General features: G+C 43.8%; 1 protein-coding gene across 9 annotated transcripts in view; it reads left to right on the top strand.

The window, feature by feature from the left end:
* The first annotated feature begins 5068 nt into the window (after window positions 1-5068).
* Map2k5 (mitogen-activated protein kinase kinase 5) overlaps window positions 5069-14788 on the top strand; it is a 221215-nt gene continuing 211495 nt past the window's right edge. For 5 of the 9 annotated variants that reach the window (XM_052188076.1, XM_052188080.1, XM_052188078.1 and 2 more), the window contains exons 1-2: window positions 5073-5896; window positions 11163-11211. In XM_052188076.1, coding sequence (XP_052044036.1) covers window positions 5762-5896; window positions 11163-11211 — 184 coding nt within the window. In that variant the 5' untranslated portion in view covers window positions 5073-5761. Of the gene's footprint in view, window positions 5897-11162; window positions 11212-14788 lie in introns of all 9 variants that reach the window. The other 4 variants (XR_007978789.1, XM_052188077.1, XM_052188084.1 and 1 more) reach the window with 4 other exon arrangements.

The raw sequence follows: 14788 nt of genomic DNA on the forward strand, positions 1-14788 counted from the left end.
AAATACACAACACTGGCAAAGTTGAAGACCAAGTTTAGTACCTTTGCTTGCCAACAGACTCTAGTAGTCCTGAGTCTACACAGAGAAGTCAGGCTGCAGAAAACTGTCTGCACACGATGGACTGAGAGTCATGTGTTGGCAATTTTTGTTGGCGACATTTATTATAGAATGGATGCTGTAAATTGAATGAATACATGATTGAAAATTTCAAAGGCAGTGCGCTTGCCTCTAATAGCATCAAGAATAGGACTCTTTAATGAAAGCCGTATGGATCTGTCTCACAAGAAGAGCAATAAAGTTTGACATGTGTCAGGTGTAATGTATCAAGTATGCTTTCTGGAAAAAAATAAAAGGAGTTTGGAATCCTTTTGCCATATCCTCTTAAGGCATTTCAGAAGTTGTCTTCTATTTTATCACATATGGGAACTGCTATTGTAAAGTCAAATTTAGGTAATGTACAGAACTAAAACAGAAGTACTGGAATCAGCTAGACCTGTTCTTTTTATTTTACACTAGTATCATCATCATCATTATTACTATTACCACCACCTCCACCACCATCATCTTCACTAACACCGACACCATCATCGAAGACAGGACACAGGCACTGAGCAAGAATGATACCATTGAGTCACGCCCCACTCAGCCTTACTCTTTTCGAACAAAACTAATACTCTGATTGTGTTGCCAAGTAAGCAATCATCTCTCAGAAGGAAGCTAGTCTTCTGTTGGTTTTCAGAGTCTACATGACAATTTCTTAGGAAGCCAGTGAAGAACTCTTGAGTAGGAAAACAGGTTATAGGTTATTTGGAAGTCTCCATGCCTCTGTCTGATTCCCTGTGACTATATTCAGTTAGGTGATTTATATTCATATAATATAAAAATCCTATGGACATAGCGTAAACTATTTCTCAGCCATTATCAGTTGGATAATAGAGTAGTTTCAGCTTTCTGAGCTTTAGTGTCTTTGCTATATAATGAGATTATCTAACAGAAAGCATTTACTGACTTCAAGGACCTTGTCTAAGGACTTTATACATTCTAACTCACTTAATCAAACCACCCTATGATGCAGTGTGCATTGTATTTCTTCTTGTTATTTAGTTAGCATCAGTTTATTTTTCACCTGTGGAAGCCAAGAAGTCTTGCCCAAGGTAAGACAAGGTTCCTGAGTCTACATTCTTGTTTACAACATTCCACTAGTCCTATGACACACAAGGCAATTCTGCAAGGTGATAACCGAGAAGCCACTTAAACAAGAGTTTCATTACTTCCTCCACATATAGGGAAAACTATTCAGGTGCTTAACAGTGAAACAGACCAGAACTAGAGTCTGTTTTCTAGAAACTCTATTCTACTTAAGGGGAAATACACTTTGAAGAAATTAAATCTGGTGCATTTTGAATGAAAGAAGCCTTTGTCTTAGAGTATCTGAACTCCCCAGTTCCAAACCCGTGTCAGGTGCATGCTGCTGCCCTGTGAGCACCGGTAATCCTATCACGGCTGACCCCCCTCCTCCACCCCTGCCCCACCCCACCCCGCCTGGATGATTGATGCCACTGCTCATTTTCATTCCTATCAAAATAGATAAGAACACTTTTGCCTATCTTGTTTTGGAGACAGTTCATTTTTTTTTCCAAGTCTTAAACAGCAATCAGTATAAAGAAAATGCTTGCTTGCAGTGGGGAAATAGCTCAATGATTTGCTTACAGTACAAGCCTGAAGACCAAAGTTCTGATTCCAGTACTCACCTAAATGCTGGGTGGGAGTGGCAGCCCATCTGTAATTCTATTCTCAGATACAGAGATAAGGGATTCCCAAAGCAAGCTGCTCAGCCAGACTAACCATATCAACAGCTTTGGGTTCCCTTAAGAGACTCAATCACTGAATAAGGCAGATGCACAGGGAATGATTCTACAGCAACTTCAAGTCTTCACAGGCCTTCAGATATCCCATAGCCACCTAAAAAGTAAGACCTACAGAGTGTGAAGGACCCATGTAGGTAACATAGATATCAAGGGTAAGAGGATTCCAAGCAGAGGCAGTTGAGAGAGCTCTGAGGTATGATGTCTGGCATGTTCAAGAAGCATGTGGGACAACGACTTGTGTGTGCAAGAAGGTAGAGGAGACATGAGGGTCAAGAGTTCAGAAGTATGTAGGCTCTGGGAGATGGCTCAATCTCAGTTCTGATCCCAGTCCTCATTAAAAGCCTTGGGCCTGGAGTTCAAGCTCTGGGAAGGTGAATCGAGGAGGAACCCTGGGGCTCCTGTGCAGGGAGCCTAGCTGACTAGGTGAGGTCCAGGTTTGATGAGAGACCCAGTCTCCAAAAACAAGGTGGCACACAGCAGGAAGGGAGAGCAACACTGGGCCTGATTTAGACTTCTGAAACACTAAAGCCCACCCCCATTAACACACTTCCTCCAACAAGGCCACACCCCCCAATAGTGTCACTTCATTTCAGTCAAACCATGTAACACCTAATTTTCAGAAACACCTTCTTTTCAGTTAAGGTCACACACAAGTAGCAGGATTTACCCGGGTAGTCAGCAGCATCTTCTTCAGCGTTAACACATAGTTTTCTTCCCATATTCCCTCTTGGTCCATATTTCTCCTTGCTTTTATCACCATATGATATATTTTATTGTTTTGTGTTTCTTCCATTAGAATAGCTCATTTAGAGAGACACTTTCTGTCATATTCATTGAGAAGCAGTTTCTTTGTGCTAATTATTGTCTCCTCCTCCTTCTTTTGCTATTTTGTTTTGGTTTTTTTGAAATAGGGTTTCTATGTGTAGCCCTGGCTGTCCTAGAACTCTCTCTATAGACCAGGATAACCTCCAACTCACAGAGATCAGCCTGAGTTGGCCTCCTGGTGCTGGGATTAAAGGCATTTGCCCTGACAACTGGTTCATGTGTTAGTTTTCAATGATAAGCAACTTATAAGGAGAAGGACGTGTTTATTTTGCCTCACAGGTTCACAGATTTTAGGCCATGATCTCTACACCTGTGGTTAGGCAGAATTCCACACATCAGGGAGCATGTGGGAAAAGGTAGGAAGTAAAGATGTTTTCTTCGTGGCTGACAAGAAACAGAAAGAAGAAAGAAGGGCCCTGGTCCCTATAATATGCCCCCAATGACTTAACTTACTCCCACTGGCCCAGCATCAGATTTTACTGTCTCTTGGCAGTGCAACTGACAGACAACAAAGACTTGAACACATGGGGAATATTTCAAATCCAAACTACAACCCCCTTCAAAACAAAACAAAACAAGTGTAGACCTTTCACTATAGTGAAAGTACTTTATGGCTGCCAAACTGCCACAGGCAGGGTTTGAGTGGCTACTTATGTCTATTGTTAACAAGAAAATACTATGTGCAAAAACTTTAAGCTCATATACATATACACCTTTAATTTTTTTTTTTTTTTGGTTCTTTTGGATTTGGTTTTTTAGAGACAGGATTTCTCTGTATAGCCCTGGCTGTCCTGGAACTCACTCTGTAAACCAGGCTGGCCTCAAACTCAGAAATCCGCCTGCCTCTGCCTCCCAGAGTGCTGGGACTACAGGCATGTGTGACCACCACCTGGCTTACACCTTTAATTTAGATGGTAGTGTTTATTCTACTTGATGAAGAGATACTTTTGAATGTTAATAGTTCTGTGAAACCTCTGCTCAAATAATAAAGTCTAAGATTTCATGTTATATAAAGGCTACAGAAAGTGGAAATGTGATTATACTTGCTCTGTAAATATTGGGGGAAGCTGCGAGTCTACCATTCAAACATTTTAAAAAGTGCTTCAGAATATATGCAAATTTTGCAAATGGAGTTGGTTTTCCCTATGGTACTATGAATTTTAAAAAAGACATTTTAACAAATCATAGGTTAATAGAAAAACTCTAGTTTTGTTGTCAATTTTCTTAAATAATAGAAATAAAGTTTAGATTAAGAAGTATATGCAGAAATGAGTGAATAGTATATTTTTCTTTAGCACTGAAGAACAGTTAGAAAGGGGCAGTTCCAACAGTACCTGGAGAATCTGACTAAGTAAATTTCTACCTAAGCTATTAAGGAATAATAACTAAAAGATGGTCATTTATCTTCTACAATGGTCTTTCAAATGCAACAGGAAAACAGTCCAAATAGAGAAAATTGTGCCACAATTTTTGGTATTATTCTGAAAATGATCAACATTTAATTTCTCCTCCTCTTACATTAATCACATATCCGTTTATTCCAGGGAAAGTGGACACTGGTTTTATCACCCCACGCATTATGTTTATGCATAATCAGCCCCAAAAGGTAGAGGTAATAGGATAATTTAATTACATATAAAGGGCCTACCTACACGTTGTCATTTGTAAGCAATTCTTTTGTATAGACACATAGATCAACAGAATTATGCACTTTAAAATGTGAGGTAACAAGGCATTTAAAAATAACCAAGGTTTACAGCTACTGCCCTGCTATCACTGACTGCATAAACACTGCAATTTAGCTGAAAATATATGGAACAGACGGGATATTTTTGCAACGGTTGAATAAGATATTATGATGCCAGAAATACAGCTGTCCCCAGGCAGTTAAGCTCTCCATTGAGTTTCTTTACTATTGCTTTTGAGCAGGGGATTGCTTGGTATTGTATGTAGGTCACTGGTTGGAGTAAAGGACCTCACTGAAAAATTCATGCACACTTTGCTAACGTGGGAGAAAACCAGCGGTATTTTGGAACTGTTAATTGGAAGAAGGGACATAAAAACATGGCATATATATATATATATGTCTTGCTTGGCTCTTGCCGTTTTGATGTACAAACCACACGGATAGTAAAAGGTACACAACTTGATAAGCTGGAGTTTCCGTCCTGTCTTTCGCCGTCTTTTCTGAAGCCACGTACGCAAGATTAAACCTTAAATTGTTTTACTGACAATCCACAACCGCAGATCAGTGTCTTCCTGGGTTTTCCAAGTGCCTTCACCTCTACCGGGAGAGGTGGCAGTCAGCCAGTCCTAGCACGAGATTCCCGCTCCGCCCCGAGCTGCCCTTTTCCAACATGGCGCCCCAGGAGGCGGGTCCCACTTGTCAGCTCCCCGGGTTCCGGCGCCATCGCGTTTTGGTTCCGGAGTAACAGCGGTCTAGCGGCCGCCTTCCTCCTCCTCCTCTCGGCGCCACCTCCACCGCCGAGACGCGGGCCTCAGTCGGCCGATCTCGCACGCACCGCGCCCTCCGGTTCCGGCTGCGGCCCGGGACCGGTCCCCTGACTCCTCGGCCCTGGCCCCGCCCTGCCCGGAGGAGGGCAGGAGGCACCGGTGCACCTCCGAAACAGCCCCGACCCAGCTCACGGCGCCCGGCCACCTTCCCTTGCCCACCGAGCTACTCAGGACTGCAGGACCCTGGCCGCTGTACCTGCCTTAAACTAGGCCGTTACTCTGCTGTCTCTTCTTACCTACAAGGACTACAAAATGCTTGTAGGTTCTGTTTTGTCCACTTTTGTAACTCCAGGACCTTCCGCTCTCTACTAATTCCTCTTGGCCCGTACCCCTTCCCCAGTGCATCCTCCTCCAGAGACACTCCACACGACCTGGGCCTGGTTCAGGGCCTGCAAGCTCCCTCTGATCGCCCCTCTTCACTTCTCCCCACCTTCCTGCTCCCTGTTTATCGCTTGCCTTCAGTTTATCGTTCCTCTTGTCACTTCTTGGGGCTCCTCCTAAGTAGGGGCCAGTTGGGACCCCTTGCCCCAGGATGTGAGACCCTTTAACCTGTAATGCTGTGGCTGGCCCTTGGCCCCTTCCGTGCCATGGAGAACCAGGTGCTGGTGATTCGGATCAAGATTCCAAATAGTGGTGCGGTGGACTGGACCGTGCACTCCGGGCCACAGTTACTCTTCAGGGATGTGCTGGTGAGTGGGAATTTTCGTGGCCAAATCCCAGTGTTGGGGATTATGGATCTGGATCATTGGTGGCCTGAGCTGACCTCTGGTGGGGTCAACTTACTTGTTTTAACCACAGTCTTGATTAATTGCATTCACTGAATACTGGCTCGGGGCCCTGGGGAAATAGATGTATCCAACTGAACCCCTGCCCTCAGGAAGCTCACAGTCTGGCCAGGGACTTACACACCAGTGCAAACAACTGGGATATAGTGAGTTTTAAAACAGTTCCTTTTTTTTTCTCAAGTATTTGGAAAGTACCCTTGCTCTCATTCTAGCCCTGCCACTGCTGATTTCCTGAACTTGTGACCTCCTGGGAAAGGGGAACGAGGGCAACCTTCGTTTACAATGATTAAGCAAACCTTAGATGCCATTGATTGAAAGACTAAACTTAACTATCAATATGGAAAGAATGCTGCCTGTTAAAACTGCAGCACACCATCCCGTGAACAAACACAGCTCAATTTCAGAGATGTTGACTGTGCAGGGCAATTTTACATCTTAGAATCAACAGTGCGTTGCCTTGGGATGCTTAGAATATATTTTACACAAAATTATGAAGGTTAATGTAGGCCGGCCCTTGAATCCATATATAATATATATTATAAAGCAGTGTGTGTGTGTGTTTGTGTGTGTGTCCTGAATAGAGAGTAAGACCTTCCCAGGACTTGCTTCTGAGGTTGAGAGTCAATGCCTAAACTCTAGCTTCCTTACTTAATATGTGCTTACATGTGTGTGCATACATGTGGAGATCAGAGATCAACCTCAGGTATGCTCAGGTGCCGTCCACCTTGTTGTTTTGAGGCAGGGTTGGCTGGCCAGCAAGTTCTGGGCATTCACCCGTTTCAGCATCCCCAGTGTTAAGATTACAAGCATCCATGCCACCATGCCCCACTTCCTAGTTGTTTTTTTTTTTTTTTAACATGGGTCTAGGGATCAGTCTCAGGTCCTTGTGTGCATGGTAAACACTTGGCCAGCTGAGCCCTCTCCCTGGCCCCCCAAACTTACTTTTGATTCCTATAGTTTCCCCATATTCTGCAGTCCAGGTGCATCTTTCTAGTCAGTTGACATTAACAGGGTGAAGTATATTACTGTATGTACAGAGTAACTCAGTAGCAGAATTTGGTGCACCAGGAAGAATGTTTTAACAGGCAGATGTGCAGTCTGATTCCCAGGAACTGTAAGAGAACACTGTACTGGGTTGATAAAAAAAGATGTGGTATCTATAATTTGATTTTGAAAGGTAGATGCCAGTAACACCAAGGCCATGCATGAGTCTAAGCCAAGCACGTGGCACCTTAGTGAGCTGGCAGCCTCCAGTCTGTGACACAGAATGACATCCCTGCTCTGCAGCCGGTGCTCGTCACAGCATGCACATGGCTGATTTCCTTTCCTCACAAGGCCACACAGTTCTCATTGCTGTCTTCAGGCCCATCTTGACTGACTGGGCACCTGTGTCCTCTCTTGCCACACACTCTTGAGCATCCTGTGTCCCAGGTATACAGAGTTACTGTCAGTTCTCCCAGGTGCCCAGGCTGTGCCTTCACTTTGCCTGTTTCTTTGTCTGGCCAGCTCTCACCCATCCTTCCATGCCAAGCCTCACTCTCCCTGTGGTAATGTTTGCCAGGTGGCTGCCATGGTATTCCTATGTCCATCCCTGTGGCAAAGCATGCATTCAGGATGACTTGTCTGTCTATTCTAGAATGTAAACATCTGGAGGAGAAAAAGAGCTCTGTTTCTGTTGCCTCATAGGACCTGAGATTTGAGGAGGAGCCAGTGAGTGCTTACTGTATGAGCCTAAACCTGGGATCAGTCCATGGAACCTAGGTAGAACCAACTCCTCAGTGTTGTCTTCTGATTTCCACACACGTGGCCACAGCATGTACGCATTCGTGATTACTGTTTACACACATTGCATATGTAATAAAGGAAAAAATTGAAAGAACATGTCTTTTAAAAACCAGATATGTGCAGTTTTAAGCTGTGCAGACCATTAGCTTCTTTTCTTGAGACAGGGTGTCTGTCGTGTTGCTCAGTCTGATCTCAGGTTACCTATTTTATGAAGGAAACCTGGGACTCCTCATCCTCCTGCCTTCATGTCTTGAAAGCTGGGTGAGCACTAGGTTCTTAGGCAGTTTGAACTTTATTGCCAGGTGTGCCACTACCTTGGCAAGTCACTATCTCCCTGAGCCTCAGTTTCCTTATTTCTAATCAGGGACACCTGCACCAAGACTTGTGAAGATTAATCACATAGAAAATGCTCTATAAATGTTGCCATATAATGTCAGGGACAGGACCTGGCCTTCTGGGCACCCCTGAGAGATCTCCAGCCTGTGGCCTCCAGGAAGCATCACACTACTCATCACTAGGGCTCAAAACCGGGTGTCGGGACATTTTGCTCTTAAGAGCAGCTGGAGCACATTTGCTGTGAGGAACTGGAAAAGAACTTAGAACTGGTTCTGTCTTGGTGCTGTCTCATGGCAAGTTTGGCAGGGTGCCACCTATGGTCCTTGTCATCTGTTATCCCATGTCACTTCATTTTTTCCATCAAGAATAAAACCCTAAAGAAATTAGCATCTCTGGCTTGGAACCTTGAGCTTTAAGTCTGTGGAAGTTGGATGAGTCCTTCATCTGACCTGAGCCCTCTCTCACACTTCCCTGTTTTTGGAAGAGGAAGCAAAGTGTAAGTTGCTCTGGAAGGGGAGGGGCCTCGTAGAGCCATGGAGCTAGTTGTTTTACCTAACACAGAAGCCAGAGAGGATTCAGTCACTGAGTCAGAGGGATTGAGTATCTGAGACCAGAGTCAGAGTTGAAGATTCCAGTTGCTCCTTCTCCAAATGGCTGGAGACCCTGTGCAGGCCACTAATTTTGTCCCTTCTGGGCTTGCTTGTGTTTTGTATCTCCAGGACCTAAATGTAGTATGAAGGAAGCCAAAAGCAAGTGCGCAGACCCTGGGCTCTCTGTATTCCTTCAGTCTCCTTTCTCCTCATCCTTGGAGACAATCTCCAGTTCTAGGACTGTGAATCGGGTTGGATTGATTAGTGTGAGGTAGAGAATAGACAGCCTTCTCTTTCTCTTTGCATCTTATCTTGAAGTCCCACTTCTGGTTGTTCCTAATTAGTGACATTTCTATCCAAACTGAACCAGTGACTCTTCCTTCTGGATGTTCCTTGTTGTGACAAGATTCCTAACAAAAGCCACTTAGGGAAGAAAGGTTTTATTGTCACTCACAGTTTGAAGGTTGAGTTGAGGCAGTTGGTCACATTGTGTCTGCAGTCAGGAAGCATAGAATATGAAGGCTGCTCAGCTCATGTCCATGGAGTGGTGCCACCCATCTTTAAGGTGTGCCTTCTGCCTCAGTTAACACAGTATAGAAGTGCCCTTACAGTCATATCCAGAGGTTTGTCTCATAAGTGATTCTCATTCCTATCCAGTTGACAGGCACTGTTAGCAATCACAGCGAGCACTGCTTGCTACTGATATCTTGTATTTGGCTCTTTTTGTTACTTGAAGTGCTTCCAGGTGCCCATCTTATCTCAGAGACCAAATTGCAAGCTTGCTGAAGTCAAGAGCCAAGTCTTGACCTGCGCAGACTTACAAAGCTCCTGGCATGCTTTAGAGACCGGTTTATTACTCTACTGTTATGGATTTTTCTGTCTTACTGAGAGGAAGAAAAAAAATCAAGAAATAATCACCATCAAGATGTGTCAGTTTAAATTTTCTTTTGAAAACATTTTTCGGTTAAAGAAATTTATGTTTTTGAGAATAGCAGAAATTCCCTTGGAAACAAGTACAAAACAAGCTCTTAAAGGAAACTGGGATCTTACCATTTATCATTAAATGTACCCTGCTTAAAAATGACCAATAGAGAGGCTGGGGATACAGTCCTAATCCTCTGGTTAAGTTCAGGCTTTCCTCTGGATTGCCTGTATACCTAATTCTGTAGTCAATTTATACATCTAGCTCCCTGTTAAGAAATATGTGCTACCTATGAATGTATAGAAAGAAATTTGTAACTCTAAAATTTTGTTTCTTAGCTTCCTCACAAAGTAGATAAGATTCTGCTAAAACTAGAATCAGAGAAAAAGTCCGCTCTTTCTGTCTGACGTGTAAGGGCTCCCCAGGATAGTTGTTCTCCCCCATCAAATTTCTTATGCATGGATTTATTTTTTGAAAGAAAAAAAGAAGCAGCACCAAGACGATTATGCAAATTGGCACTGCAGCAAACACTCTGAAGAATTGCCTTTAGAAGGAAGTCACAGCCTTCACTCTGTAAGTGCCTTGCTTTGGAAGGGCTGTGGGCTCCCTGCTGAGAAACACTGCCAGTCGGCTTTGTCAGCTTGCTGCCTGGTGCCAGTTCTGGCACAGCCTGGCCTGCTCCTAGAGAGGAAAGAGGTCTGCAAGGCTCTTTTGCCCTGGGATTGGACACGATGGAGGACTCTTCTCCCAGAACTTAGGTTTTTCTGGGCCTCTTCCCATCAGCTGCCCCTGAAGACTAATTTTTTTAGTGTTTTCAACATTAGAGGCTCACTTACATATTGATATTAGATTATATACACCTTCCAGGGCCCTTCACCCCAAATCAGCTTATATCCCAGCATCATTAAATACGTTTCCATTGCTTAGGAGTAAAGGCTGATCAGAACTGTTTTATCATCATCCTTAACTGCCTATTATCATAGAAGCTTGTCTGCTAAAATCACTGCTATGAGAACAAGTTACCATGCTCTTTACACAGCAGGAACCACATTTACTGAGTGTCTACAGCGTGCCAGGTCTTAGGCTTTCGAGTTACCCTTTTAGTGTCACTGGATCCATGTTTTGAAAATGATCAGAATGAGGCTCAGAGTAGTCAGGTAAATATTTTTCCCACATTGTACATCTAATTGTAAAGACCCAAACCTAAGTCCCTCACTCCACCTCCCAGCCTTTAGAACACGAAACTCTGTGTGTGTGTGTGTGTGTGCCCGTGCGTATAATAGTGTAGTGATGTATGCTGTTGAATTGAGAATAAAATATTGTCTTTAATACAGTATGAAGGTTTTCTAATCCTTTTTTTCCCTTGGAATAGAGATTTAAACTTTCTGGGCTAAGTGTGATTGTGCGCTCATGTTTCTGTGGTTTATGCCAGCATTTCAGGAATCCTTCCCAAGTTCCCCTATTTGCTGTTGGACTTGCCACATGTTGGCAATAAAGAAGATGGCTAATTGTGCTTCTTTATTCTTTCTTTGTTTAGGATGTGATAGGCCAGGTTCTGCCTGAAGCAACAACGACAGCGTTTGAATGTGAGTCTGGCTTGTGTACTCCCTGGTCCTTTCTCTCTGCAGTGATATTTCACATGCTTTATGGGTTGCATTACTTTCAGAAATGACAAAAACAGGTTATTTATGATCATCATATGGCACATTTAAATATTTATAAATTAATGCAAGTTTAATGATGATACTGAACCGAGTAATATTTTCTTATTTAATCATATCGTGGGTGTGCATATCTCTACAATATAGCTTTAATTACCAACATGACCTTTCTCTGCTCTTCTCATTGTTGTAATAGTACAGGGCAAAATGAACCGTGTAAACTACCTGTAGACCAACGATCGTTGATTAAGAGGTTTTAATCCTTTAGTGCTTTAGGACATCGCAGCAGAGTAAAGCTCTCTTGAGCAGTGTGTGGAATGAGTCTCTTTCAGTGTGGTTTGGCTGCCCCCATGCTAGATGACAGGGGCACTTCTATCATGAATCTTCTGCTCTCCATTGAACTGGTTTTTATGGACAGGGCTAGGATGTCCATGAAAACTGGTTTTGACACAGGCCAGGTCATTGCAGGAGGAGTCTTGGTGCTGCTTTAGAAGTAGCATAGGCTTCAGGTATTGAGAAGGGTGAAGTCAAGGTCTGAAATTGTAGTCTTGCCCTTTTTGAAAACGAGGCCATGGGCTGAGGTGACTGCTCAGTGGAGAAAATGCTTGCTGTGCCATTTCAAGAACACAAGTTTCAGTTCCCAGAGCCTGTGCAGAAGCTGAGCATAGCAGTGCACGTTTGTAACCCAGTGCTCCCGTGGTAAGATATGACACGGAGACAGTTGAGTCCAGACCCTTGTGGGGTCAGGTAGCCTCATGTAGACAGCAAACAACTAAATGACCCTGACTCAAACAAGATAGAAGGTGATGACTGATAGCTGAGGCTGGGGTCCTCCGTACACATGCTGAGGTATGCACACCACACTCACACATAGGAACATGCCTATGCATGCTTGCACACATAGATACACACCACACACGTTCACACATGAAAATGTGGTCCACTTTCCAACAGGGAAATAATCGTGATTTTTTTTCCCACGTGACAGTGCTTTTGTTCCTATTTTAAAGATGATTACTGGTAGAGTGTACAATAATAATGACAGTGCAGTGCCATGTCCTTGTCACTTAGTGACAGGTAAGCTGTGCACAATGGCAGTGCAGCGCCTTATCCTTGTCACTTAGTGTGGCACTTTTGATTCTGCAGATCTCTCAGAGAACTGTCCAACAGAAACGCTGAACACCCTTGATGAAGTGTAATTCACTTGTTGAGCAGCCTTGTTGAAGTTTTGCATGGTAGGATTATTTTTGGGTAGTAAGAAACTAAATGTAAGCAAAATGCCTCTGTATGTGGACCAGTAAATAGTAATGTGTCCTTAATTTGAAGGACATAGCAGCATCTAAAATGAACAAGTTTGGAGTCCATATGTTGATATGGAAAGAGATCAGGATTGATTTTTGAATGGAGAACGTATATGGGATAATCCCATCTCATCAAGTCTAGCCCTCCTTACCCACCTCATCTGTTTACAGGGGGCAGGATCCACAGAGGGCCCATTGCAGTGCTTTCTGCCCTGAGAGGTGCACCTGGGCCCTGGGGCACTGGAGATGAATCAGTATACTTTTCAGTTTATGCGTGTCTCTATTGTTGGAATAGTGTTCAGTAAGCTAAACTTGCTTTTTAAAGCTACAGTGAATAGGGCTATTAATTACTATTTTATTAATGGCACTAGAATCTCCATGCTATTGAGGTGTGTGTGTGTGTGCGCGCACGCGCGCCATCTGTTTATACTTCTTTCAGTAGTTACAGGGAGTTGGGGTTTCTGGGATAGTCTGAGAGTAAGTGTTGGTGTTCATACTGCTGTTGGATGAGTTAGTCCATTTTCTTTAGCCTTTACAAGATTTCCAGGAGGTGCTTTGCAGAACTGTTGTTGCTGCTTCAGCCTAAGGAAGGGCATCTCTGAGAACTGAGCAGCTTGCTCAGATGCATGCACATGAGGCGCTGGAGTGGACTCCAGAGCTTGCTTTCTCAACTGCTGTGACCACTGTGCTGGGCTGTTCTCAGTCACCCAGTTCAAGTGCATCCTGACTGGCTTTCTTTAAGCATGGCAAGGAGAAGTTTACTTTTCCATTATTTTAATCTCTCTCTCTGCATGTGTGCATGTACTTATGTGCCCCCATGCCCCACTCAGGCAATTGTGGGAGTCAGAGGACAACATTTTGGTGTCAGTTCTCTCCTTCCACACTGGGTTCCAGGGATCAAACTCAGATCATCAGGCTTGCCCCCACAGGCCTAACTTTGTACTGTCACTGCTGCTCCACTAGCTTCCTGGTTCAGCATTCGTAATAATAGTACTAATTGTCCTGTTACCGATGGTGTTCTCTGAGCCAGCCAGTGTACTAGATTCTTTCTGTAGATTCTTGCTGCAGATTAATGAATTTTGCAGTGACTCTGCAAAGTAGGAAAATTAGACCTTTGAGGAAACTGGAACTCGAAGATGTGAAATGATTGCTCACAGTGATTGCTAGGCAGTGACAGAGCCCAGAATCAAAAACAGCACACACAGTCTTTGTAAGAATATGGAAGTCTCTAAAGGATAAGCAGAAAAATTGTTCAGACTTCAAGGTTTTGTTCTTTGATGCCATGTTCTTGTGTGTTCTCCATCAAGGATAGCATTGCTGTGTCTGGCTGTGTGCAGACCTGCTATACTGTTATCAGGCTTTTCTCCCTCTCTCCCCGCCTCCGTCCTTCTGCCCTTCCTCCTTTCCCTATCCCCTCTTTCTGCCAAGTGCTAGGACTGTAGTCATTGCTCTAACATCCAACTTTGGACCCGCTCTAGGTAAAATAGCAACAGCAACAAAATATACACAGAGAGACAAAAATAATGACAGCCATTGGTTGTTGGTGGCTGGCTTAGCATAACCCTAGGCTGGCTTTTCTCATGACTGTTTTGAGTAGCTTGATTGTCTGACCCAAAAATCTGAACCACCAAGTGGAACCAATATGCAAGGAATAGTGAAGATTTGGTTTGTAGGCCAATTTGCTGGGAAGTCTGAGGCATTTTGGTGGTTTGTGGATGAGTAACCCTCAAATAAATAAAACTTTATGAAAGGACCATTTAACACTGCAGCATGTATCCAACCCTGACTCCTCACATTGGAGAGATGGTGTGATAATTATAGAGCAGCAAGAGACAGTGCAGATCTCAAAGCTGCAGCTTTCCATAGATAGAGTAGAAGAGCTAGGGCTTGGGAGCTGGAAGAGGTTGCTGACTGACAGATTGCCTGGGCCAGCTCTCCTGGGCTGTTTCTCAGCACTGTTCTCAGAGTGGCTGGACCTGCCGCTCGCTGCCAGTTGCTGTTGCCTCCCTCACTGGGCCAGTCATGTCCTTTGTTCACATGTTAGCACTAGCTCTGGAGCAAAACCACTGTCTGTGTGTCTGTATTCATATAAAACTTGTGAAAGGTCATGAATTACAGCTAAGCAGATACTGTCCTGAGCTTTAGGATACCTTGGATGTATTCGGTTATGATGGATATGTTGGGCTCAATTCAAGTTGCCA

Source organism: Apodemus sylvaticus, chromosome 7 (assembly GCF_947179515.1).
Source record: "Apodemus sylvaticus chromosome 7, mApoSyl1.1, whole genome shotgun sequence".
Classification (NCBI taxonomy): Eukaryota; Metazoa; Chordata; class Mammalia; order Rodentia; family Muridae; genus Apodemus; species Apodemus sylvaticus.